The following is a 27013-nucleotide window of genomic DNA, read 5'->3' as shown; positions in this document are numbered from 1 at the left end:
TCAGGATTTGTCCTGTTGTTTTAGAAAATTTTCTTCCATCAATTTTAATGGACCCTGTATCTCATGGCCATGAACTCATTCAAATGGGCTAAACCCAGTGGGGGCGATTCTCCAATATGGAGCCCAGGTGTTTGCGCCATCATGAACGCCGTCGCGTTTCACGACGGCGCGAACCGGGCCCGGGTACAACAGATTCTGGCCTCCACAGGGGGCCAGCACAGCGTTGGAGCGGTTCATGCCGCTCCAGCCTCCTTTTATGGCGCCAAATGGGCGCGGCGCCAACCTGCGCATGCGCGGGGATCTTCTTTAGCTCACCAGCCTCGACTCAACATGGTGTCGGTGTTCAGGGGCCGGCCACGCCAGAAAGTAGGCCCGGGGGGGAGAGGCCAGCACGCTGATCGGCGGGCCCCGATCGCGGGTCAGACCCCATCCGGGGCCCCCCCAGTGAAGGAGCCCCCCTCCCCACCCCCCTCCCCCTCAGGCTGCCCCCGGACCGTTCGCGCAGAGTTCCCGCCGGCAGCGGCGGGACTCTGTTGTAATGGCGCGACCGCTCGGCCCATCCGGGCCGGAGAATCGGCAGCCCCACCGATTCCAGCGGCCCGCGGCCGGGCCGGTGTGGTTGCGGCGATTCTCCGGCCCGGCTCGGAGAATCGCCCCCAGTAGATTCGTTCGGAGAATCTCTGGTTGCAAATTGTAAAAAATCCTTGTCCTAATCTTTTTTTGAATAAATTTAGAGTACCCAATTCTTTTTTTTTCCAATTAAGGGGCAATTTAGCATGTCCAATCCACCTACCCTGCACATCTTTGGGTTATGGGGGTGAAACCCACGCAAACACGGGGAGAATGTGCAAACTCCACACGGACAGTGACTGAGGGCCGGGATCGAACCTGGGAGCTCTACGCCGTGAGGCAGCAGTGCTAACCACTGCTCCACCGTGCTGGCCCCCCCCAGGGGTGAAATGTTGACATAGGGATTTGAAATGGGGAAATTTGTCACCAGGCTTAGAAATATGGACACAATTCCAGCCATGTGACCCCCACCTTCCCAGACACACTGACCCCCATTCAAACACCAATCCTTTGTCTTTCATCGCCCTCTGGCCTCTGGTTCCATCCCCACAATCACTAGCTCTCCAGTTAATGAGTGTGCAGTGCCATGGGAGGTTGTCCAGTTACATTTCTAGCCAATGACGTCAACTCTCAGGGGTGAAGGCCCAATCCCTGTCATCCGAGTTAAAGGAGGAGGGGGCAAGAGGGATGTGGTAGTCACCATTGTTTGTATAATATGTATATGAGAGGTAATACGGTGCTACGGGGCAGATCCCTGCCTGCTGGCTCCGCCCAGTAGGCGGAGTATAAATGTGTGTGCTCACCGAGCTGCAGGCATTTCGGCAGCAGCTGCAGGAGGCTACACATCTCTGCTTAATAAAGCCTCGATTACCCTCTACTCTCGTCTCGTCATAATTGATAGTGCATCAATTTATTAAGCAAAGATTTTACAGCGATGGACCTACGCATCAAGCCAGATCGCCTGCAAGCAGACAATGCCACGTCGGTCTTCAACCACTGGCTAGCTTGCTTTGAAGCCTACATCGGAGCAGCGACAGAACAACCCTCAGAAGCACAGAAACTCCAGATCCTGTACTCACGGTTGGGTTCCGATATTTTTCCTCTTATCGCTCAACTACGCTGAGGCCATGGCGCTTCTGAAAGAGAACTACATCCGGCCGATCAACAAACTCTACACCAGGCACCTCCTGTCCACATGGCATCAGCTCCCCGGTGAGTCATTGGCCGATTTCTGGCGTGCCCTGCACATCCTGGCGAGGAACTGCGATTGCCAGGCAGTTTCGACCATTGAACATTCCGAACTCCTAATCAGGGACGCTTTTGTTGTGGGCATAGGGTCGACGTACATCCGGCAGCACCTCTTAGAAGGGGGTACGCTCGACCTCGCGGCGACCAAGAAACTCGCGACCTCACTAAAGGTAGCCTCCCGTAATGTACAAGCATACGACCCCGACCGCACGGCGCCCCCCCTCATGGACATCGTGGGCCCCACCAGCGGCCGCTCGCAACCAACCCGAAGTCTGCGCGCGCGGCAGCCAGCAAACCCCGGGGGGCCCAACTGTTATTTCTGCGGGCAGACAAAGCACCCCCGGCAGCGCTGCCCGGCGCGGAGTGCAATCTGCAAGACCTGCGGGAAGAAGGGGCATTTCACTGCAGTGTGCCAGGCCCGGTCGATCGCCGCTGTATCCAGACCCATTGTTCCTGCACCCCCCACGTGCGCCCCATGGGCGCCGCCATCTTCAGCGCCATTTTGGACGGTGCCTCAGGACCCCTGCTCATCGGGCACCTCATCTGGCCGCTCATCACCCGCAACCGCCGCCGACCAGCCTGCGGCCCACCAACATCAGCCGCAGCCCGCCTCCATCACACTCGATCAATCCCGGCCACACAACCTCATGACAACAACGGTGAAAGTCGATGGCCACAAGACATCTTGCCTTCTCGACTCCGGGAGCACGAAGAGCTTCATCCACCCCAATACGGTAAGGCGCTGCTCCCTCGCGGTACACCCCGTTACCCAAAAGATCTCCCTGGCCTCCGGATCCCACTCTGTGGCGATCCGAGGGTACTGCATCGCCACCATCACCGTCCAGGGCGTAGAGTTCAGCAACTTCCGGCTCTATGTCCTCCCCAACCTCTGCGCAGCCTTGCAACTCGGCCTGGACTTCCAGTGCAACCTCCATAGTCTAGCTCTAAAATTCAGCGGGCCCTTACCAGCCCTTACTGTTTGCGGCCTCGTGACCCTTAAGGTCGACCCACCTTCCCTGTTTGCAAACCTCACCCCGGATTGCAAGCCCGCCGCCACCAGGAGCAGACGGTACAGCGTCCAGGACAGGACCTTCATCAGGTCTGAGGTCCAGTGGCTGCTGCGGGAAGGCATCATTGAGGCCAGCAACAGCCTCTGGAGAGCCCAAGTGGTATTTGTAAAAACTGGGGAGAAGCACAGAATGGTCGTTGACTACAGTCAGACCATCAATCGGTACATGCAGCTCGATGCGTACCCCCTCCCACGCATATCTGATATGGCCAATCAGATTGCACAGTACCGGGTCTTCTCTACAGTGGACCTGAAATCTGCCTACCACCAGCTCCCCATTTGCAAGGTGGACCGCCCATACAATGCGTTCGAAGCAAATGGCCGCCTTTACCATTTCCTTAGGGTTCCCTTCGGCGTCATTCATTAGTCTCGGTCTTCCAACGGGAGATGGACCGAATGGTTGACCGGTACGGACTGCGGGTCACCTTCCCGTACCTAGATAACATCACCACCTGCGGCCACAGCCAGCAGGATCACGACGCTAACCTTTCCAAATTTCTCCACACCGCCAAACTCCTGAACCTCACGTATAAGAAGGAGAAGTGCGTGTTCAGCACCAACCGCTTAGCCATCCTTGGCAATGTGGTGCAAAATGGAGTTCTAGGGATCGACCCCGATTGCATGCGCCCCCTCATGGAACTCCCCCTCCCCCACTGCCCCAAGGCCCTGAAACGATGCCTGGGGTTCTTCGCATACTACGCTCAGTGGGTCCCTAACTATGCGGACAAGGCCCGCCCACTCATCCACTCCACTGTTTTCCCCCTGACGGCTGAGGCCCACCAGGCCTTCAAACATGTCAAGGCCGACATCGCCCAGGCCACGATGCACGCGGTCGATGAGACCCTCCCCTTTCAAGTCGAGAGCGATGCATCAGACGTCGCTCTGGCCGCCACCCTCAACCAGGCAGGCAGACCCGTGGCATTCTATTCCCGCACCCTCCATGCCTCCGAAATTCGGCACTCCTCTGTCGAAAAGGAAGCCCAAGCCATCGTTGAAGCTGTGCGGCATTGGAGGCATTACCTGGCCGGCAGGAGATTCACTCTCCTCATTGACCAACGGTCGGTTGCCTTCATGTTCAATAATACACAGCAGGGCAAGATCAAAAATGATAACATCTTGAGGTGGAGGATCGAGCTCTCCATGTACAATTACGAGATTTTGTATCGCCCCGGTAAGCTCAACGAGCCCCCCGATGCCCTATGCCAAGGTACTTGTGCCAGTGCACAAGTGGACCGACTCCGGGCCCTACACGATGGTCTCTGTCACCCAGAGGTCACCCGGTTCTTTTACTTCATAAAGCCCGCAATCTGCCCGACTCCATTGCGGAAGTAAGGGCGGTCACCAGAGACTGACAGGTCTGCGAGGAGAGCAAACAGCACTTCTACCGGCCAGACCAAGTGCACCATGTGAAGGCCTCCTGTCCCTTTGAATGCCTCAGAATGGATTTCAAAGGGCCCCTCCCCTCCTCCGACCGAAACACTCCAGATGAATACTCCAGATGAACAGTCCAGATTCCCCTTCGCCATCCCATGCCCAGATATGACGTCTGCCACAGTCATCAAAGCCCTCAATAGCATCTTCACTCTGTTCGGTTTCCCCGCTTACGTCCACAGCGACCGGGGATCCTCATTTATGAGTGATGAGCTGCGCCAGTTCCTGCTCAGCAAGGGCATTGCCTCGAGCAGGACGACCAGCTACAACCCCCGGAGAAACGGGCAGGTGGAGAGGGAGAACGGGACGGTCTGGAAAGCTGTCCTGCTGGCCCTACGGATTAAAAATCTCCCGGTCTCCCGCTGGCAGGAAGTCCTCCCCGTCGCCCTCCACTCCATCAGATCGCTACTTTGCACTGCGACTAATGAAACCCCCATGAACGTCTCCTTGCCTTCCCTAGGAAGTCCACCTCCGGGGTTTCGCTCCCAATGTGGCTGGCAGCCCCAGGACCCATCCTGCTCCACAAGCACGTGCGGCTCCACAAGGCGGACCCGTTGGTCGAAAGGGTACAACTGCTACATGCGAACGTGGCGTACCCCGACGGCCGCCAAGACACAGTCTCCCTCAGGGACCTGGAACCAGCTGGTTCCCCCCCTCCCCTCCAATTGCCCCGGTGTCACCCACGCTCTCCCCAGCGCACCTCAACCCAGCCCCCGCTCCAGGACGATCCATCCTCCCATTGGTTCCACCCGGGGATGAAGATGAGGACTACACGCTCCCGGAGTCACCGGCGACCAAGCCGGTGCCTGCATCGCCACCGGGACTGCGGCGCTCACAACAGAGGATCAAGGCACCCGACCGGCTAAATTTGTGAACTTTCGCCAAACTGTAATTCGCCACACTACCAGAAGGATGTGGAGGCTTTAGAGAGGGTGCAGAAGAGATTTACCAGAATGTTGCCTGGTATGGAGGGCATAAGCTATGAGGAGCGATTGAATAAACTCGGTTTGTTCTCACTGGAACGAAGGAGGTTGAGGGGCGACCTGATAGAGGTATACAAAATTATGAGGGGCATAGACAGAGTGGATAGTCAGAGGCTTTTCCCCAGGGTAGAGGGGTCAATTACTAGGGGGCATAGGTTTAAGGTGAGAGGGGCAAGGTTTAGAGTAGATGTACGAGGCAAGTTTTTTACGCAGAGGGTAGTGGGTGCCTGGAACTCGCTACCGGAGGAGGTAGTGGAAGCAGGGACGATAGGGACATTTAAGGGGCATCTTGACAAATATATGAATAGGATGGGAATAGAAGGATACGGACCCAGGAAGTGTAGAAGATTGTAGTTTAGTCGGGCAGTATGGTCGGCACGGGCTTGGAGGGCCGAAGGGCCTGTTCCTGTGCTGTACATTTCTTTGTTCTTTGTTCTTTGTACTCTTTAAAAATGCTCACATACCATGTAAATAGATTTCCACCACCCCCGCTGGACTCTTTTAACAGGGGCTAAATGTGGTAATCACCAGTTTGTATAATATGTATATGAGAGGTAATACGGTAAGGCTCCTGTTCTACAGGTATGGGGGTAGATCCCTGCCTGCTGGCCCCGCCCAGTAGGTGGAGTATAAATATGTGTGCTCACCGAGCTGCAGCCATTTTGTCAGCTGCTGTAGGAGGCCACACATCTCTGTGTAATAAAGCCTCGATTACTCTCTACTCTCGTCTCGTCGGAATTGATAGTGCATCAAGGGAGACGGGGGAAAAAGGGAGAGGGGTGAGAGAGAGAGATGGAGAAAGAGAATGGGATAGAGTTGGGGAAGGGAGGGAGAAAGGGGAGAGAGGGGCAGGGGGACAGATAGAGAGAGAGGACGTGAGAGAGGGGGAGGGACAGATAGGTGAGCCGGGGAGTAGAGAGGAGAGGAAAGAAGGGAAGTGGAGAGAGATGGATGGACAAGGGGTGTGGGAGGATACGGGAGTGTAGAGTGGCAAATTGAGAGAAACTGAGGCTGAAAGTGAGAGATAAGGAAAGAGGGAGAAATGGGGAGGAGGAAGGCAGGAGATGGGGGTAGAAAGAGGGCTTGGGAACGAGAGTTTTGGCAGTGGGGGTGCAGGATGGGAAATGGGAGAGAGGTAAAGGTCAGGTATGGGAAGACGGGGATGAGAGGGGACCGGGGTGAGCACCCGGGTCAGGGCGTCAGTACCGAGGGTTCGCTGGATTGAGGCAATGCTGCACTGTCAGAGGGTCAGTACTGAGGGAGTGCTGCACTGTCAGAGGGTCAGTACTGAGGGAGTGCTGCACTATCAGAGGGTCAGTACTGAGGGAGTGCTGCACTGTCAGAGGGTCAGTACTGAGGGACTGCTGCACTGTCAGAGGGTCAGTACTGAGGCAGTGCTGCACTGTCAGAGGGTCAGTACTGAGGGAGTGCTGCACTGTCAGAGGGTCAGTACTGAGGGAGTGCTGCACTGTCAGAGGGTCAGTACTGAGGGAGCGCTGCACTGTCAGAGGGTCAGTACTGAGGGAGTGCTGCAGTGTCAGAGGGTCAGTACTGAGGGAGTGCTGCATTGTCAGAGGGTCAGTACTGAGGGAGTGCTGCACTGTCAGAGGGTCAGTACTGAGAGAGTGCTGCATAGTCGGAGAGTCTGTGCTGAGGGAGTGCTGCCCTGTCACAGGGTCAGTTCTGAGGGAGTGCTGCTCTGTCAGAGGGTCAGTACTGAGGTAGCACTGCACTGTCAGAGGGTCAGTACTGAGGGAGTGCTGCACTGTCAGAGGGTCAGTACTGAGAGAGTGCTGCACAGTCGGAGAGTCTGTGCTTAGGGAGTGCTGCACTCTCACAGGGTCAGTACTGAGGGAGCGCAGCACTGTCATAGGGTCAGTACTGAGAGAGTGCTGCACAGTCGGAGAGTCTGTGCTGAGGGAGTGTTGCACTGTCACAGGGTCAGTACTGAGGGAGCGCGGCACTGTCACAGGGTCAGTACTGAGAGAGTGCTGCACTGTCAGAGGGTCAGTACTGAGGGAGTGCTGCACTGTCACAGGGTCAGTACTGAGGGAGCGCGGCACTGTCACAGGGTCAGTACTGAGAGAGTGCTGCACTGTCAGAGGGTCAGTACTGAGGGAGAGCTGCACTGTCAGAGGGTCAGTACTGAGGGAGTGCAGCACTGTCAGAGGGTCAGTACTGAGTGATTGCAGCACTGTCAGAGGGTCAGTACTGAGGGAGTGCTGCACTGTCAGAGGGTCAGTACTCAGGGAGTGCTGCACTGTCAGACGGTCAGTACTGAGGGAGTGCAGCACTGTCAGAGGGTCAGTACTGAGGGAGCACAGCACTGTCGGAGGGTCAGTACTGAGGGAGCACAGCACTGTCAGAGGGTCAGTACTCAGGGAGTGCTGCACTGTCAGAGGGTCAGTACTGAGGGAGCACAGCACTGTCAGAGGGTCAGTACTGAGGGAGTGCTGCACTGTTAGAGGGTCAATACTGAGTGAGCACTGCACTGTCAGAGGGTCAGTACTGAGGGAGGGCTGCACTGTCAGAGGATCAGTACTGAGGGAGTGCTGCACTGTCAGAGGGTCAGTACTTAGGGAGCGCTGCACTGTCAGAGGGTCAGTACTGAGGGAGTCCTCCACGGTCAGAGGGTCAGTACTGATGGAGAGCTGCACTGTCAGAGGGTCAGTACTGAGGGAGAGCTGCACTGTCAGAGGGTCAGTACTGAGGGAGTCCTGCACGGTCAGAGGGTCAGTACTGAGAGAGTGCCGCACTGTCAGAGAGTCAGTACTGAGGGAGTCCTGCACGGTCAGAGGGTCAGCACTGAGAGAGTGCTGCACTGTCAGAGGGTCAGTACTGAGGGAGTGCTGCACTGTCAGAGCGTCAGTACTGATGGAGTGCTGCACTGTCAGAGCGTCAGTACTGAGGGAGAGCTGCGCTGTTAGTTAGAGGGTCAGTACTGATGGAGTACTACACTGTCAGAGCATCAGTACTGAGGGAGTGCTGCACTGTCACAGGCTCAGTACTGTCAGAGGATCAGTACTGAGGGAGCGCTGCACTGTCAGAGTGTCAGTACAGAGAGAGAGAGAGCGAGTGGGGGAGTGAGGGAGACAGTGAGGTGGGTAGAGAGGGGTCAGGGTGGGAGAGGGGGGCCAGGGAGAGTGGGGGACAGGGGGGGAGAGGGCGACGGGGGAGAGGGGGGATGGGGAGAGATGGGGACAGGGAGAGAGAGGGGGACAGGTGGAGAGAGGGGAACAGGGGGACAGAGGGGGATGGGGGAGAGAGGGGGACAGGGGGGGAGAGGGGGACGGGGGGCAGGGGGGACACGGGGAGAGGTGGCAACAGGGGGAGAGGGGGACAGACAGTGGGAGAAGACAGGGGCGAGAGGGCGACGGGGGAGGAGGAGGACGTGGGAGAGAGGGGGAAAGGGTAGAGAGGGGGGCAGGGGAGGGTCGGGGGCTGGGGAGAGAGGGGGACAGGGGAGAGAGGGGGATACACTGGGGGAGGGGGGGGGACAGGGGACAGACAGGGGGAGAGAGGGACAGACAGGGGGAAAGAGGGCGGCGGGGGGAGAAAGGAGGACAGGGGGGGACAGGGCGAGAGGGGGACAGACAGGGGGAGAAGAAAGATGAGAGAGGGCGACGGGGGTGAGAGGGGGACGGGGGCGAGAGGGGGACGGGGGAGAGAGGGGGAAAGGGGAGAGAGGGAGACAGGGGAGAGACGGGGTCTGGGGAGAGAGGGGGACAGGGGAGAGACGGGGTCTGGGGAGAGAGGGAGACGGGGGAGAGACGGGGTCTGGGGAGAGAGGGGGACAGGGGAGAGACGGGGTCTGGGGAGAGAGGGGGACAGGGGAGAGATGGGGACACACAGGGGGAGAGGACAGGGGAGAGAGGGGGACAGACAGGGAGAGAGGGGTACAGACAGGGGGAGAGGGGGACAGACAGGGGGAGAGGGGGACAGACAGGGGGAGAGAGGGGGACTGGGGGAAGAGAGGGGGATGGGAGAGAGGGGGGGATGGGGGAGAGAGGGAGATGGGGGAGAGAGGGGGCCAGGGGAGAGGGGGAGAGGGGAGAGAGGCGGATGGGGGAGAGAGGGGGACAGGGGAGAGAGGGGGCCAGGGTAGAGAGGGGGAGAGAGGGGGATGGGGGAGACAGGGCGAAAGGGTAGAGAAGGGGACAGGGGCGAGAAGGGGACAGGGGAGAGAGGGTGACAGGGGAGAGAGGGGGACAGGGGAGAGAGGGTGACAGGGGAGAGAAGGGGACAGGGGAGAGAGCGGTACAGGGGAGAGAAGGGGCCAGGGCAGAGAGGGTGACAGGGGAGAGAAGGGGACAGGGGAGAGAGGGGTACAGGGGAGAGAAGGGGCCAGGGCAGAGAGGGGGACAGGGCAGAGAGGGTGACAGGGGAGAGAAGGGGACAGGGGAGAGAGGGTGACAGGGGAGAGAAGGGGCCATGGCAGAGAGGGGGACAGGGCAGAGAGGGTGACGGGGAGAGAAGGGGACAGGGGAGAGAGGGGAGAGAGGGTGACAGGGGAGAGAGGGCGATAGGGGAGAGAGGGGGGCCTGGCAGCCGGAGACTCACCATGGTGACCTCTTTTTTCAACTCGTCCATATCCTTCTTGACTTTCTTCTTCTTGGAATTGTCCGATACGTCGGTGGGAGTGTATTCACGTCCATTCTGTGTGGAATAAAGTCAGAAATAGGGATCAGGGAGAGTCTAACTAGACTTCCGCTTCACAGAATCACATGTTCTTCATTAAGTCCTTGAACCCCAGCTTCAGGTCCCTGAAGGGGAAGAGAGAGAGCGACGGGGGGGGGGGGGGGGGGGGGGGGGGGGAGAGGGAGAGAGAGAGCGAGGATACAGAACTGGCTAGGTCATAGAAGGCAGAGAGTAGCAATGGAAGGATGCTTTTCTAATTGGAGGGCTGTGACCAGTGGTGTTCCACAGGGATCAGTGCTGGGACCTTTGCTCTTTGTAGTATATATAAATGATTTGGAGGAAAATGTAACTGGTCTGATTAGTAAGTTTGCAGACGACACAAAGGTTGGTGGAATTGCGGATAGCGATGAGGACTGTCAGAGGATACAGCAGGATTTAGATTGTTTGGAGACTTGGGCGGAGAGATGGCAGATGGAGTTTAATCCGGACAAATGTGAGGTAATGCATTTTGGAAGGTCTAATGCAGGTAGGGAATATACAGTGAATGGTAGAGCCCTCAAGAGTATTGAAAGTCAGAGAGATCTAGGAGTACAGATCCACAGGTCACTGAAAGGGGCTACACAGGTGGAGAAGGTAGTCAAGAAGGCATACGGCATGCTTGCCTTCATTGGCCGGGGCATTGAGTATAAGAATTGGCAAGTCATGTTGCAGCTGTATAGAACCTTAGTTAGGCCACACTTGGAATATAGTGTTCAATTCTGGTCGCCACACTACCAGAAGGATGTGGAGGCTTTAGAGAGGGTGCAGAAGAGATTTACCAGAATGTTACCTGGTATGGAGGGCATTTGCTATGAGGAGCGGTTGAATAAACTCAGTTTGTTCTCACTGGAACGACGGAGGTTAAGGGGAGACCTGATAGAGGTCTACAAAATTATGAGGGGCATAGACAGAGTGGAAAGTCAGAGGCTTTTCCCCAGGGTAGAGGGGTCAATTACTAGGGGGCATAGGTTTAGAGTAGGTGAGAGGGGCAAGGTTTAGAGTAGATGTACGAGGCAAGTTTTTTTACACAGAGGGTAGTGGGTGCCTGGAACTCGCTACCGGAGGAGGTGGTGGAAGCAGGGACGATAGTGACATTTAAGGGGCATCTTGACAAATACATGAATAGGATGGGAATAGAGGGATATGGACCCAGGAAGTGTAGAAGATTGTAGTTTAGTCGGGCAGCATGGTCGGCACGGGCTTGGAGGGCCGAAGGGCCTGTTCCTGTGCTGTACATTTCTTTGTTCTTTGTTTTGTTCTTTGAGGGGGGAGAGAGAGAGAGAGAGAGAGCAAGTGGGGGAGAGAGATAGAGAGAGCGAGGGGGGGGGAGAGAGAGAGAGTGAGGGGGGAGTGAGAGAGAGAGAGCGAGGGGGGGCAGAGAGAGAGAGCGTGAGAAGGGAGTGAGAGAGAGAGCGAGGGGGGGAGAGAGAGAGAGCGAGGGGGGAGTGAGAGAGAGAGAGAGCGGGAGAGAGAGAGAGCGAAGGGGGAGTGAGAGAGAGAGCGAGGGGGGAGAGAGAGAGAGAGCGAGGGGGGGAGAGACACAGCGAGGGGGGGAGAGGGAGAGAGCGAGGGGGGAGAGAGAGAGAGCGAGGGAGAGAGATAGAGAGAGAGAGAGAGGGAGAGAGAGAGGGGGAGAAATAGAGAGAGAGCGAGGGGGGAGTGAGAGAGAGAGAGAGGGCGAGCACGGGAGAGAGAGAGCGAGGGGGGAGTGAGAGAAAGAGAGCGAGCGAGGGGGGGAGAGAGAGAGAGCGAGGGGGGAGTGAGAGAGAGAGAGAGCGAGGGGGGGAGAGAGAGAGAGAGGGCGAGGGGGAGAGAGAGAGCGAGGGGGGTGAGAGAGAGAGAGCGAGGGGGAAGTGAGAGAAAGCGAGGGGGGAGAGAGAGAGCGAGAGAGAGCGAGGGGGAGAGAGAGAGCGAGGGGGGGAGAGAGAGAGAGAGAGGGCGAGGGGGGAGAGAGAGAGCGAGAGAGAGCGAGGGGGGGTGAAGAGAGAGAGAGGGCGAGGAGGGGCAGAGAGAGAGAGTGAGAGGGGAGTGAGAGAGAGAGCAAGGAGGGGAGTGAGAGAGAGTGAGGGGGTGAGAGAGAAAGAGCGAGTGGGGCAAAGAGAGAGTGAGGGGGGAGAGAGAGAGAGCGAGGGGGGAGTGAGAGAGAGCGAGGTGGGGGTGAGAGACAGAGCGAGGTGGGGAGAGAGAGAGAGCAAGGGGGGGAGAGAGAGAGAGCGAGGGGGGAGTGAGTGAGAGAGCGAGGGGGGAGAGAGAGAGCGATGGGGGAGAGAGAGAGAGCGAGGGGGAGAGAGAGAGAGCGAGGGGGAGAGAGAGAGCGAGGGGGGAGTGAGAGAGAGAGCAAGGGGGGAGAAAGAGAGAAAGCGTGGGGAGGAGGGAGAGAGAGGGGGGAGAGAGAGAGAGAGAGCGAGGGGGGAGTGAGAGAGAGCGAGGGTGGAGAGAGAGAGAGCAAGGGGGGGAGTGAGGGAGAGAGTGAGGTGGGGGGAGAGAGAGAGCTGAATTGTTGGGTACTCTGATACACAGACGAACCAACACGGATGCGAATGGTCCAACGCAGTTTTATTTCAATGAACTATTAACATATTAAACTCTGGTACTCAGCACATGATGAATGTCTGAGTGGCTGGCAATGAGGTCTATGCCCTGAGCCCTCTCCTGCTCCAGTGCCCAGGGAGTGTCGTGTTCCCGGCTTTGTACTGTGTATGCTCTTGTCCGTGATTGGCTGTTGTGTTTTGTGTGTTGATTGGTCCGTTGATCTGTCCATCATTATGTGTGTATGAATGTGCTGTGATGTTCACCTGAATATCATGACATCCCCCCTTTTTTACAGGATTATGTGCCTACGTGTTTATAAATAGAGATGTGTACTGAGTGTAGCTAAATGTGTGTGTGTGCAATATTTACAGCATGAACATGGGGCTTAACTATATACAAGGGGCGATGTCGGGTGCGACATAACAACGAGGTTGTAACATAAACAAAGAACGGGGAAATGTTGAACGATAAAACAAATTCCTGTAACGATAAGAACATAAACATATTAACAAAGTGGTTGCATGAGTTCAATGTATAAACAGTCTCATAAGTCCAGTCTAGTAGGTGGGCGACGAATTCGGGTTGACCGCCTCAAGGGTAGGTCTGGAACCACCGGCTGAGGAACGGGCCTGGCCACGGGCGACGACAGAAGGGGCATGGTAGCAGGCAGCTCCACAAAGTCGATATCAGGAACAACCGGAGGGCGCGGTGTCGGTGTAAGGTCTCGTAGCGAGCGTGAAGCAGGCGAAGAGCCCGGCGATTGCGCCTAAGAACAGATCCATCAGGCATGCGAACCAGGAACGAGTGGGGAGCCACGCGTCGGAGAACTTCGGCAGGTGCTGACCAGCCACCTTCTGGTAGGTGGATGCGGACTTCGTCTCCAGGGGCCAGGGCGGGAAGATCAGTTGCCCGTGTGTCATATGACCTCTTCTGGCGACCGCGCTGCAGTTGCATCCTGTGCTGTACCGGAGCATGGTCGATCGTGGGCGCCAGAATGGATGACACAGTGGTCCTGAGGGCGCGACCCATTAACAGTGGGTAGTGGGGCCGAGCGATAGGCCAGCAGGGCGAGGCAGAAATCCGATCCGGCAGCAGCAGCCTTGCAGAGGAGCCACTTGACAATGTGAACGCCCTTCTCTGCCTTTCCGTTGGACTGGGGGTGCAGAGGGCTGGACATCACGTATGTGAAGCCATACGAGGCAGCAAACGATAACCATTCCTGGCTGGCGAAACAGGGCCCATTGTCCGACATGACCGTCATCGGAATGCCATGGCAGGCGAAGGTGTCTTTGCAGGCCCTTATGACAGCGGACGACGTCAAATCGTGCAGGAGTATGACCTCTGGGTAGTTGGAGAAGTAGTCAACGACGATGACATAGTCCCTGCCGAGCGCGTGAAAGAGGCCCACACCCACCTTCGCCCAAGGGGACCTCACCAGCTCATGGGGCAGAAGTGTTTCAGGAGGTTGCGTCGGCTGAAACCTTTGGCAGGTTGGGCAGTTGAGCACCATATTGGCTGATGCCCGGACAGTATATCGCCTCTCAGGTCCTCCTTCTGCACTTCTCGACCCCCAGGTGGCCTTTGTGTAGTTGGTCGAGAACCAGCTTGTGTATGCTGTGCGGAATCACAATCCGGTCCAGCTTCAGAAGGACACCATCAATGACGGCCAAGTCGTCTCGGACATTGTAGAACTGGGGGCACTGCTCTTTGAGCCACCCTCCCGTCATGTGGCGCATCACACATAGAACATAGAAAATACAGAACAGAACAGGCCATTCGGCCCATGATGTTGTGCTGAACCTTTGTCCTAGATTAATCATATATTATCATTGAATTTACAGTGCAGAAGGAGGCCATTCGGCCCATTGAGTCTGCACCGGCCCTTGGAAAGAGCACCCCACCCAAAGTCAACACCTCCACCCAACACTAAGGGCAGTTTTGGACACTAAGGGCAATTTATCATGGCCAATCCACCTAACCTGCACATCTTTGGACTGTGGGAGGAAACCGGAGCACCCGGAGGAAACCCACGCAGACACGGGGAGGATGTGCAGACTCCGCACAGACAGTGACCCAAGCCGGAATCGAACCTGGGACCCTGGAGCTGTGAAGCAATTGCGCTATCGACAATGCTACCGTGCTGCCCTTAAGAACAAATGAATCTACACTATATCATTTTACCGTAATCCATGTACTTATCCAACAGCTGCTTGAAGGTCCCTAATGTTTCCGACTCAACTACTTCCACAGGCAGTGCATTCCATGCCCCCACTACTCTCTGGGTAAAGAAACTACCTCTGACATCCCCCCTATATCTTCCACCATTCACCTTAAATTTATGTCACCTTGTAATGGTTTGTTCCACCCGGGGGAAAAGTCTCTGACTGTCTACTCTATCTATTCCCCTGATCATCTTGTAAACCTCTATCGAGTCGCCCCTCATCCTTCTCCGTTCTAATGAGAAAAGGCCTAGCACCCTCAACCTTTCCTCGTAAGACTTACTCTCCATTCCAGGCAACATCCTGGTAAATCTCCTTTAAACCTTTTCCAAAGCTTCCACATCCTTCCTAAAATGAGGCGACCAGAACTGTACACAGTACTCCAAATGTGGCCTTACCAAAGTTTTGTACAGCTGCATCATCACCTCACGGCTCTTAAATTCAATCCCTCTGTTAATGAACGCGAGCACACCATAGGCCTTCTTCACAGCTCTATCCACTTGAGTGGCAACTTTCAAAGATGTATGAACATAGACCCCAAGATCTCTCTGCTCCTCCACATTGCCAAGACCTCTACCGTTAACCCTGTATTCCGCATTCATATTTGTCCTTCCAAAATGGACAACCTCACACTCTTCAGGGTTAAACTCCATCTGCCACTTCTCAGCCCAGCTCTGCATCCTATCTATGTCTCTTTGCAGCCGACAACAGCCCTCCTCACTATCCACAACTCCACCAATCTTCGTATCGTCTGCAAATTTACTGACCCACCCTTCAACTCCCTCATCCAAGTCATTAATGAAAATCACAAACAGCAGAGGACCCAGAACTGATCCCTGCGGTACGCCACTGGTAACTGGGATCCAGGCTGAATATTTGCCATCCACCACCACTCTCTGACTTCTATCGGTTAGCCGGGGGAGAGGTGGAGAGAGAGCGGGAGGGGGAGATAGAGCGGGGGGAGAGAGAGCGGGGGTGAGTGAGAGCGGGGTTGAGAGAGCAGGGGGGGAGAAAGAGCGGGAGGGGGGAGAACGGGAGGGGGGAGAGAGAGAGCGGGAGGGAGGAGAGAGAGCGGGAGGAGGGGAGAGAGAGTGGGGAGCAGGGAGAACGGGGAGGGGTAGAGAGAGCGGGGGGCAGAGGGAGCGGGTGGGGGGAGAGAGCGTGCGGGGGGAGGGAGAGAGAGGGTGGGGGCAGAGAGAGCGGGAGGAGGAGAGAGAGCGTGAGGGGGCAGAGAGAGCGGAAGGGGGGAGAGAGAGTGGGCGGGGGAAGAGAGAGCGGGAGGGGGGGAGAGAGAGCGGGAGGGGGGGAGAGAGAGCAGGAGAGGGGGAGAGAGAGCCGGAGGGGGGAGAGAGATCAGGAGGGGGAGAGAGAGAGCGGGAGGGGGAGAGAGGGAGCGGGATAGAGGAGAGAGTGCGGGAGGGAGGAGAGAGAGCGGGAGGGGGAGAGAGGGAGCGGGATAGAGGAGAGAGTGCGGGAGGGAGGAGAGAGAGCGGGAGGGGGAGAGAGAGCGGGAGGGGGGGCTGGAGCGGGAGGGGGAGAGAGAGCGGGGGGAGAGAGAGTGGGCGGGAGAGAGAGCAGGAAGGGGAGAGGGAGCGGGAGGGGGAGATAGAGCAGGAGGGGAAGAGAGAGCGAGGGGAGGAGAGAGAGCGCGAGGGGGGTGAGAGCGGGTGGGGGAGTGAGAGCAGGAGGGAGTGAGAGAGAGCAGGAGGGGGGGAGAGAGAGTGGGGCGGGAGGGAGAGTGGGGGGGGCTGAGAGAGCGGGAGGGGGTGAGAGAAAGGGAGGAGGGGAGAGGGAGCAGAAGGGGGGGAGTGAGAATGGGGGGGAGAGAAAGCGGGGGGTGCAGAGAGAGAGCGGGGGGGAGAGACAGCGGAGGGGGGAGGGAGAACGGGAGGAGGGGGAGGGAGAGAGAGAGGGGGGAGAGAGAGCGGGAGGGGGAGAGAGGGAGCGGGATAGAGGAGAGAGTGCGGGAGGGAGGAGAGAGAGCGGGAGGGGGAGAGAGAGCGGGAGGGGGGGCTGGACCGGGAGGGGGGAGAGAGAGCGGGAGTGGGGAGAGAGAGCGGGAGTGGGGAGAGAGAGCGGGAGTGGGGAGAGAGAGCGGCAGGGGGAGAGAGAGCGGGGGGGAGTGAGGGCAGAGGGGAGCGAGAGCTGGGGGGAGGGAGAGCGGGGGGGAGAGAGAGCGGGGGGGAGAGAGAGCGCGGGGGAGAGAGTGGGGGCAGAGAGAGAGCGGGGGGTGAGAGCGATGGAGGCGAGACAGAGCGAGGGGGGAGAAAGTGAGCGCGAGGGGGGAGAGAGAGCGCGAGGAGGGAGAGTGAGCGCGAAGAGGGAGAAAGAGCGAGGGGGGAGAGGTAGAGCGCGAGGGGTGGAGAGAGAGCGCGAGGTGGGGGAGAGAGAGCGTGATGGGGGAGAGAGAGAGAGGAGGCAGAGAGAGTGGGAGAGGGAAAGAGAGAGTCGGAGGGGAGAGAGAGAGCGGGAGGGGTGGAGAGAGAGTGGGAGGGGGGAGAGAGTGGGAGGGGGGAGAGAGAGTGGGAGGGGGGAGAGAGAGCAGGAGGGGGGAGAGAGAGCAGTAGGGGGAGAGAGAGCGGGAGGGTGGAGAGAGAGCGGGAGGGGGTGATGGAGCAGGAAGGCGAGAGAGAGCGGGGGAGGGAGAGCGGTGGGAGAGAGAGCGGGAAGGGGAGAGAGAGCGGGAGGGGGAGAGAGAGCGGGAGGGGGAGAGAGTGCGGGAGGGGAAGAGAGAGCGGGGGCGAGAAAGCGGGGGTGGAGAAACAGCGGGAGGGGGAGAGAGAGCGTGAGGGGGAGAGAGAGAGCGGGAGGGAGGAGAGAGAGCGGCAGGAGGGGAGAGAGAGTGGGGGGAGGGCGAACTGGGGCAGAGAGAGCGAGGGGGGCAGAGAGAGCGCGATGGGGAGAGAGAGAGCGCGAGGAGGGAGAGTGAGCGGGCAGGGGGTAGAGAGAGCAGGAGGGGGAGAGAGAGCGGGAGGGGGAGAGAGAGCGGGGGAGAGCGAGCGGGAGGGGGAGAGATAGCGGGAGGGGGGGAGAGAGTGGGAGGGGGGAGAGAGAGCGGGAAGGCGGAGAGAGAGTGGGAGGGGGAGAGAGAGCGGGAAGGGGGAGAGAGAGCGGGAGGGGGGAGAGAGAGCGGGAGTGGGGAGAGAGAGCGGGAGGGGGAGAGAGAGCGGGAGGGGGGAGAGAGTGCTGGAGGGGGAGAGAGAGCAGGAGGGGGGAGAGAGAGTGGGAGGGGGAGATAGAAAGGGAGGAGGGGAGAGGGAGCGGCAGGAGGGGAGAGAGAAAGGGTGGGGGGAGTGAGAGTGGGGGGACAGAAAGCGGAGGTTGCAGAGAGAGAGTGGGGGGAGAGACAGCGGAGGGGGAGAGAGAACGGGAGGAGGTGAAAGGGAGCGGGAGGAGGGGAGAGAGAGCGGGGAGGGAGAACCAGGAGGGGCAGAGAGAGCGGGGTGGCAGTGGGAGCGGGTGAGGTGAGAGAGAGTGCGGGGGGGGTGGAGGGAGAGAGAGGGAGGGGCAGAGAGAGCGGGAGGAGGAGAGAGAGCGTGAGGGGGCAGAGAGAGCGGGCGGGGGGAGAGAGAGCTGGCGGGGGGGAGAAAGAGCAGGAGGGGGGAAAGAGTGCGGGAGGGGGGAGAGAGAGCAGGAGGGGGAGAGAGATCAGGAGGGGGAGAGAGAGCGGGAGGGGGAGAGAGAGCGGGATAGGGGGAGAGAGTGCGGGAGGGGGGAGAGAGAGCGGGAGGGGGAGAGAGAGCGGGAGGGGGGGATGGAGCGGGAGGGGGAGAGAGAGCGGGGGAGAGAGAGTGGGCGGGAGAGGGAGCGGGAGGGGGAGTGAAAGCGGGAGGGGGAGAGAGAGCGGGAGGGGGAGATAGAGCGGGGGTGAGAGAGAGCGGGGTTGAGAGAGCAGGGGGGGAGAAAGAGCGGGAGGGGAGAGAACGGGAGGGGGAAAGAGAGAGCGGGAGGGAGGAGAGAGAGCGGGAGTAGGGGAGAGAGAGTGGGAAGCAGGGAGAACGGGGGGCAGAGAGAACTGGGAGGCAAAGAGAGCGCGAGGAGGGAGAACGGGGAGGGGCAGAGAGAGCGGGGGCAGAGGGAGCGGGTGGGGGGAGAGAGCGTGCGGGGGGGAGGGAGAGAGAGGGTGGGGGCAGAGAGAGCGGGAGGAGGAGAGAGCGTGAGGGGGCAGAGAGAGCGGGCGGGGGGAGAGAGAGTGGGCGGGAGGAGAGAGAGCGGGCGGGGGGAGAGAGAGCGGGCGGGGGGAGAGGGAGCAGGAGGGGGGAGAGAGAGCGGGAGGGGGGAGAGAGATCAGGAGGGGGAGAGAGAGCGGGATAGGGGAGAGAGTGCGGGAGGGAGGAGAGAGAGCGGGAGGGGGAGAGAGAGCGGGAGGGGGGATGGAGCGGGAGCGGGATAGAGAGCGGGGGGATAGAGAGTGGGCGGGAGAGAGAGCAGGAGGGGGAGAGAGAGCGGGAGGGGGAGATAGAGCGGGAGGGGAAGAGAGAGCGGGGGAGAGAGAGCGGGGTTGAGAGAGCAGGGGGTGAGAAAGAGCGGGAGGGGGGAGTACGGGAAGGGGGAGAGAGAGAGCGGGAGGGAGGAGAGAGAGCGGGAGGAGGGGAGTGAGAGCGGGGGGCAGGGAGAACGGGGGGGGCAGAGATAGCGGAGGGGCAGAGAGAGCGCGAGGACGGAGGGTGAGCGCGAGGGGGGGAGAGAGAGCGAGGGGGGCGAGAGAGCGTGTTGGGGAAGAGCGAGCGGGGGGAGAGAGAACGGGGGTGAGAGAGAGCGGGGGTGAGAGAGCAGGTGGGCTAAGAGAGCGGGAGAGGGGGAGAGAGAGTGGGGGGAGGGAGAGAGCGGGGAGAGAGAGTGGGGGGAGGGAGAGAGCGGGGGGAGAGAGAGAGCAGGGGGGAGAGAGAGAGCAGGGGGGAGAGAGAGAGTGGGGGGGAGAGAGAGCGGGGGGAGAGCGAGCGGGGGGAGAGAGAGCGGGTGGGAGAGAGCGACGGGAGAGAGAGAGCGGGGGGAGAGAGAGCGGGGGGGAGAGAGCGATGGGGGCGAGACAGAGCGAAGGGGGGAAGTGAGCGCGAGGTGGGAGAGAGAGCGGCGGAGGGAGAACGCGGGGCAGAGAGAGTGGGGGGGGCAGAGGGAGCGGGTGGGGGGAGAGAGGGAGCGGGTGGGGGGAGAGAGAGTGCAGGGGGGAGAGAGAGGGATGGGGGGAGAGAGAGCGGGAGGGGGGAGAGAGAGCGGGAGGGGGGAGAGAGTGTGGGAGGGGGGAGAGAGAGCGGTAGGGGGAGAGAGAGCCGGTGGGGAGGAGAGAGAGCGGGTGGGGAGAGAGAGAGCGGGAGGGGGGAGAGAGAGCGGGAGGGGGGAGAGAGAGCAGGAGGGGGTGAGAGAGAGCGGGAGGGGGAGAGAGAGCGGAATAGGGGGAGAGAGCGGGAGGGGTGAGAGAGAGCGGGAGGGGGGAGAGAGAGCGGGAGGGGGATAGAGCGGGAGGGCGAGAGAGAGCGGGCGGAGAGAGAGCGGGCGGGGGGGGGAGAGCGGGAGGGGGAGAGAGAGTGGAAGGGGGAGAGAGAGCGGGAGGGGAAGAGAGAGCGGGGGGGAGAAAGCGGGGTGAGAGAGAGCGGGGGTGAGAGAGCGGGAGATGGAGAGAGAGCGGGTGGGGGAGAGAGAGCGGGAGGGGGAGAGAGAGAGCGGGAGGGGTAGAGAGAGAGCGGGAGGGAGGAGAGAGAGTGGCAGGAGGGGAGAGAGAGTGGGGGGGAGGGAGATAGGGGGGCAGAGAGAGCGGGAGTTGGAGAGAGAGTTGGAGGGGGAGCGAGAGCGGGAGGGGGAGAGAAGGAGCGGGAGGGAGGAGAGAGAGTGGCAGGAGGGGAGAGAGAGTGGGGGGGAGGGAGATAGGGGGGCAGAGAGAGCGAGGGGGGCAGAGAGAGCGCGAGGGGGGGAGAGAGAGCGTGAGGGGGGAGAGTGAGCGCGAGGGGGTAGAGAGAGCGAGGGGGAGAGAGAGAGCGAGGGAAGGAGAGAGCGCGCGAGGGGGGGTAGAGCGCGTGGGGGAGAGAGAACAGGAGGGGGGGAGAGAGTGCACGAGGAGGGAGAGTGAGCGCGAGGGGGTAGAGAGAGCGAGGGGGGAGAGAGAGAGCGAGGGGAGGAGAGAGTGCGCGATGGGGGATAGAGCGGGTGGGGGAGTGAGAGCAGGAGGGTGTGAGAGAGAGCGGGAGGGGGGGAGAGAGAGTGGGGCGGGAGGGAGAGATGAGGGGGCTGAGAGAGCGGGAAGGGGTGAGAGAAAGGGAGGAGGGGAGAAGGAGCAGGAGGAGGGGAGAGAGAGAGGGCGGGGGGAGTGAGAATGGTGGGGGAGAGAAAGCGGGGGGTGCAGAGAGAGAGCGGGGGGGGGGAGAGACAGCGGAGGGGAGGGAGAACGGGAGGAGGGGGAGGGAGAGAGAGAGGGGGAGAGAGAGCGGGCAGGAGAGAGAGCGGGAGGGGGAGAGAGAGCGGGAGGGGGGAGAGAGAGCGGGAGTGGGGAGAGAGAGCGGGAGTGGGGAGAGAGAGCGGCAGGGGGAGAGAGAGCGGGAGGGGGGGAGAGAGTGGGAGGGGGGAGAGAGAGCGGAAGGGGGAGAGAGAGCGGGAGTGGGGGGAGAGGGCGGGAGGGGGAGAGCGGGAGGGGGTAATGAGAGCGGGAGAGGGAGAGAGTGGGTGGGATGGAGAGCGGGGGGTAGAGAGAGCGGGAAGGGGAGAGAGAGAGCGGGAGGGAGGAGAGAGAGTGGCAGGAGGGGGGAGAGAGTGGGGGGGAGGGAGATAGGGGGCAGAGAGAGCGGGAGTTGGAGAGAGAGTGGGAGGGGGAGAGAGAGCGGGAGGGGGAGAGAAGGAGCGGGAGGGAGGAGAGAGAGTGGCAGGAGGGGAGAGAGAGTGGGGGGAGGGAGATAGGGGGGCAGAGAGAGCGAGGGGGGCAGAGAGAGCGCGAGGGGGGAGAGAGAGCGCGAGGGGGGAGAGAGCACGAGGGGGGGAGAGAGAGCGCGAGGGGGGAGAGTGAGCGCGAGGGTGGTAGATTGAGCGAGGGGGGAGAGAGAGAGCGAGGGGAGGAGACAACGCGCGAGGGGGGATGGAGCGGGTGGGGGAGAGACAGCAGGAGGTGGGAGAGAGTGCGCGAGGAGGGAGAGTGAGCGCGAGGGGGTAGAGAGAGCGAGGGGGAGAGAGAGAGCGAGGGGAGGAGAGAGAGCGCGAGGGGGGATAGAGCAGGTGGGGGAGTGAGAGCAGGAGGGTGTGAGAGAGAGCGGGAGGGGGGGAGAGAGAGTGGGGCGGGAGGGAGAGTGGAGGGGGCTGAGAGAGCGGGAGGGGGTGAGAGAACGGGAGGAGGGGAGAAGGAGCAGGAGGAGGGGAGAGAAAGAGGGCGGGGGGGAGTGAGAATGGGGGGGAGAGAAAGCGGGGGGTGCAGAGAGAGAGCGGGGGGAGAGACAGCGGAGGGGGAGGGAGAACGGGAGGAGGGGGAGGGAGAGAGAGAGGGGGAGAGAGAGCGGGCAGGAGAGAGAGCGGGAGGGGGAGAGAGAGCGGGAGGGGGGAGAGAGAGTGGGAGTGGGGAGAGAGTGCGGGAGTGGGGAGAGAGAGCGGCAGGGGAGAGAGAGCGGGAGGGGGAGGGAGAGTGGGAGGGGGGAGAGAGAGCGGAAGGGGGGAGAGAGAGCGGGAGTGGGGGGAGAGGGTGGGGGGGAGAGCGGGAGGGGGTAATGAGAGCGGGAGAGGGAGAGAGTGGGTGGGAGGGAGAGCGGGGGGTAGAGAGAGCGGGAAGGGGAGCGAGAGAGCGGGAGGGGGAGACAGCGGGAGGGGGAGAGAGAGCGGGGGGAGTGAGGGCAGAGGGGAGCGAGTGCGGTGGGGTGGGAGAGCGGGGGGGGAGAGGGAGCAGGGTGGAGAGAGAGCGGGGGGGAGAGAGGGGGGGGAGAGAGAGAGCGGGGGGAGAGAGAGCGGGGGGGAAAGAGAGCGGGGGGTGAGAGCGATGGGGGAGAGACAGAGCGAGGGGGGGAGAAAGTGAGCGCGAGGGGGGTGAGAGAGCGCGAGGAGGGAGAGTGAGCGCGTAGAGGGAGAAAGAGGGGGAGAGTTAGAGCGCGAGGGGAGGAGAGAGAGCGCGAGGTGGGGGAGAGAGAGCGTGATGGGGGAGAGAGAGGGAGGAGGCAGAGAGAGCGGGAGAGGGAAAGAGAGAGTCGGAGGGGAGAGAGAGAGCGGGAGGGGTGGAGAGTGGGAGGGGGGAGAGAGAGTGGGAGGGGGGAGAGAGAGCAGGAGGGGGGGAGAGGGAGCGGTAGGGGGGAGAGAGAGCGGGAGGGGGGAGAGAGAGCGGGAGGGGGAGATGGAGCGGGAAGGCGAGAGAGAGCGGGGGGAGAGAGAGCGGGGGGAGAGAGAGCGGGCGGGAGAGAGAGCGGGAGGGGGAGAGAGTGCGGGAGGGGATGAGAGAGCGGGGGTGAGAAAGCGCGGGTGGAGAAAGAGCGGGAGGGGGGAGAGAGAGCGGGAGGGTGGAGAGAGAGAGCGGGAGGGAGGAGAGAGAGCGGCAGGAGGGGATAGAGAGCGGGGGGAGGGCGAACGGGGGGCAGAGAGAGCGGGGGGGGGGCAGAGAGAGCGCGAGGGGGAGAGAGAGCGCGAGGAGGGAGAGTGAGCGCGAGGGGGAGATAGAGCGAGGGTGGTAGTGAGAGAGCGAGGGGAGGAGAGAGAGCGGGAGGGGGGGAGAGAGAGTGGGAGGGGGAGAGAGAGTGGGAGGGGGGAGAGAATGCGGGAGGGGGGAGAGAGAGCGGGAGGTGGAGAGAGAGTGGGAGCGGTGAGAGAGAGCGGGATGGGTGAGAGAGAGCGGGAAGGGGCAGAGAGAGTGGGAGGGGGCAGAGAGAGCGGGGGGAGAGAGAGCGGGAGGCGAGAGAGAGAGTGGGGGGTAGAGAGAGCGGGGGGGAGAGAGAGCGGGTGGGAGAGAGCGGCAAGAGAGAGAGAGCGGGGGGAGAGAGAGCGGGGGGAGGGAGAACGCACGGCAGAGAGAGTGGGGGGGCAGAGGGAGTGGGTGGGGGGAGAGAGAGTGCAGGGGGGAGACAGAGGGAGGGGGGAGAGAGAGCGGGAGGGGGGAGAGAGAGCAGGAGGGGGGAGAGAGAGCGGGAGGGGGGAGAGAGAGCGGGAGGGGGAGAGAGAGAGACAGCGGGAGGGGGAGAGACAGCGGGAGGGGGGAGAGACAGCGGGAGGGGGCAGAGAGAGCGGGAGGGGGAGAGAGAGCGGGAGGGGGGAGAGAGAGCGGGAGGGGGAGAGAGAGCGGGAGGGGGAGAGAGAGCGGGAGGGGGGGATGGAGCGGGAGGGCGAGAGAGAGCGGTGGGAGAGAGAGCGGGCAGGAGGGAGAGCGGGAGGGGGAGAGAGAGTGGAAGGGGGAGAGAGAGCGGGAGGGGAAGAGAGAGCGGGGGGGGAGAAAGCGGGGTGATAGAGAGTGGGATGAGAGAGCGGGGGGAGAAAGAGCGGGGGGTGGAGAGAGAGCGGGAGGGGGAGAGAGAGCGGGAGGGGGAGAGAGTGAGCGGGAGGGAGGAGAGAGAGTGGCAGGAGGGGAGAGAGAGTGAGGGGGAGGGAGATGGGGGCAGAGAGAGCGAGGGGGGCAGAGCGAGCGCGAGGGGGGGAGAGAGCGCGAGGGGGGAGAGTGAGCGTGAGGGGGTAGAGAGAGCGAGGGGGGAGAGAGAGAGCGAGGGGAGGAGAGAGAGCGCGATGGGGATAGAGCGGGTGGGGGAGAGAGAGCAGGAGGGAGTGAGAGAGAGCGGGAGGGGGGGACAGAGAGTGGGGTGGGAGGGAGAGTGGGGGGGCTGAGAGAGCGGGAGGGGGTGAGAGAAAGGGAGGAGGGGAGAGGGAGCAGGAGGAGGGGAGAGAGAGAGGGCAGGGGGGGAGTGAGAGTGGGGGGGAGAGAAAGCGGGGGGTGCAGAGAGAGAGCGGGGGGCAGAGACAGCGGAGGGGGGAGGGAGAACGGGAGGAGGGGAGAGACAGCGGATGGGGAGGGGGGAGAGAGTGTGGGAGGGGGGAGAGAGAGCGGGAGGGGGGAGAGAATGCGGGAGGGGGGAGAGAGACCGGGAGGTGGAGAGAGAGTGGGAGCGGTGAGAGAGAGCGGGATGGGTGAGAGAGAGCGGGAGGGGTCAGAGAGAGCGGGAGGGGGCAGAGAGAGCGGGGGGGAGGAGAGAGCGGGAGGGTGGAGAGGGAGGGGGAGAGAGAGAGCGGGAGGGAGGAGAGAGTGTGGCAGGAGGGGAGAGAGAGTGGGGGGAGGGAGATAGGGGGCAGAGAGAGCGAGGGGGGCAGAGCGAGCGCGAGGTGGGGAGAGAGAGCGCGAGGAGGGAGAGTGAGCGTGAGGGGGTAGAGAGAGCGAGGGGGGAGAGAGAGAGCGAGGGGAGGAGAGAGAGCGCGAGGGGGGGATAGAGCCGGTGGGGGAGAGAGAGCAGGAGGGAGTGAGAGAGAGTGGGAGGGTGGGAGAGAGAGTGGGGCGGGAGGGAGAGTGGGGGGGCTGAGAGAGCAGGAAGGGGTGAGAGAAAGGGAGGAGGGGAGAGGGAGCAGGAGGAGGGGAGAGAGAGAGGGCGGGGGGAGTGAGAGTGGGGGGAGAGAAAGCGGGGGTTGCAGAGAGAGAGCGGGGGCAGAGACAGCGGATGGGGGAGGGAGAACGGGAGGAGGGGAGAGACAGCGGAGGAGGAGGGGGAGAGAGAGTGGGAGGGGGGAGAGAGAGCGGGAGGGGAGAGAGAATGCGGGAGGGGGGAGTGAGAGCGGGAGGTGGAGAGAGAGTGGGAGCGGTGAGAGAGAGCGGGATGGGTGAGAGAGAGCGGGAAGGGGCAGAGAGTGTGGGAGGGGGCAGAGAGAGCGGGGGGAGAGAGAGCGGGAGGGGGAGAGGGAGCGGGAGGGGGGAGAGAGAGCGGGAGGGGGGAGAGAGAGCGGTAGGCGGGAGAGAGAGCGGGAGGGGGGAGAGAGAGCGGGAGGGCGGAGAGAGCGGGAGGTGGGAGAGAGAGCGGGAGGTGGGAGGGAGAGCGGGAGGGGTGAGAGAACGGGGGGGGAGAGAGCAGGAGGGGGAGACAGCGGGAGGGGGCAGAGGGCGGGGGGGACAGAGAGCTGAGAGGAGAGAGCGGGTGGGAGAGAGCGGGGGGGAGAGAGCGGGAGGGCGGAGAGATCGGGAGGGGGAAGGGAGAGTGCGGGGGGGAGAGACGGGAGGGGGCAGAGAGAGCGGGAGGGGGAGAGAGAGCGGGATGGGGGAGAGAAGGCGGGAGGGGGGAGAGAGAGCAGGAGGGGGAGAGAGAGAGAGCGGGAGGGGGGAGAGAGCGGGATAGGTGGAGAGAGAGCAGGAGGGGGGAGAGAGAGCGGGAGGGGGGGATGGAGCGTAGGGAGAGAGAGAGCGGGGGGAGAGAGAGCGGGCGGGAGTGAGAGCGGGAGGGGGAGAGAGAGCTGGAGGGGAAGAGAGAGCGGGGGAGAGAGAGCGGGGGTGAGAGAGAGCGGGGGTGAGAGAGCGGGGGGGGAGAACGAGCGGGTGGTGGATAGAGAGTGGGAGGGGGAGAGAGAGCGGGAGGGGGAGAGAGAGAGCGGGAGGGAGGAGAGAGAGCGGCAGGAGGGGAGAGGGAGCGGGGGGAGGGAGAACGGGGGGCAGAGAGAGCGAGGGGGGCAGAGAGAGCGCGAGGGGGGAGAGAGAGCGCGAGGAGCGAGAGTGAGCGCGAGGGGAGAGAGAGAGCGAGGGGGTGGAGAGAGAGCGAGGGAAGGAGAGAGCGCGAGGTGGGGAAGAGAGAGCGTGTTGGGGGGAGAGAGAGGGAGGGGCAGAAGAGCAGGACGGCGGAGTGAGAGGGGGAGAGTGAGTGGGGGGGAGAGAGAGAGCGCGGGGGGAGAGAGAGCGAGGGGGGAGGGAGAGTGTGACAGGTAGAGAGAGCGGGGGGGAGAGAGAGTGGGGGGGAGACAGAACGAGACGGGGAGAGAGAGCGGGAGGGGGGAGAGAAAGCGGGAGGGGGGGATGGAGCAGGAGGGGGAGAGAGAGTGTGGGCGGGAGATAGAGTGAGGGAGGGGGCAGAGAGAGCGGGAGGAGGAGAGAGAGCGTGAGGGGGCAGAGAGAGCGGGAGCGGGAGAGAGAGAGATGGAGGGTGGGAGAGAGATCGGGAGGGGGAGAGAGAGCAGGAGGTGGGGATAGAGAGCGGGAAGGGGGGATAGAGAGCGGGAAGGGGGGTAGAGAGAGCAGGAAGGGGGAGAGAGAGCGGGAGGAGGCAGAGAGAGCGGGAGGGGGGAGAGAGAGCAGGAGGGGGAGAGAGAGCGGGAGGGGGGAGATAGAGCGGGATAGGGGGAGAGAGAGCGGGAGGGGGGGAGAGAGTGGGAGTGGG

General features: G+C 61.7%; 1 protein-coding gene across 1 annotated transcript in view; it reads right to left on the bottom strand.

Moving 5' to 3' along the window:
* LOC140410329 (sodium/potassium-transporting ATPase subunit alpha-2) overlaps positions 1–27013 on the bottom strand; it is a 725899-nt gene that overhangs the window by 616060 nt on the left and 82826 nt on the right. The window contains exon 2 of the mRNA XM_072498323.1: positions 9862–9957. Within this exon, the coding sequence (XP_072354424.1) occupies positions 9862–9957 (96 nt within the window). The remainder of the gene's footprint in view (positions 1–9861; positions 9958–27013) is intronic.

The sequence above is a fragment of the Scyliorhinus torazame genome, chromosome 4 (assembly GCF_047496885.1).
Source record: "Scyliorhinus torazame isolate Kashiwa2021f chromosome 4, sScyTor2.1, whole genome shotgun sequence".
NCBI lineage: Eukaryota > Metazoa > Chordata > Chondrichthyes > Carcharhiniformes > Scyliorhinidae > Scyliorhinus > Scyliorhinus torazame.
Note: the sequence above shows the minus strand (reverse complement) of the source record. Positions and strands in the feature narration are given on the sequence as shown.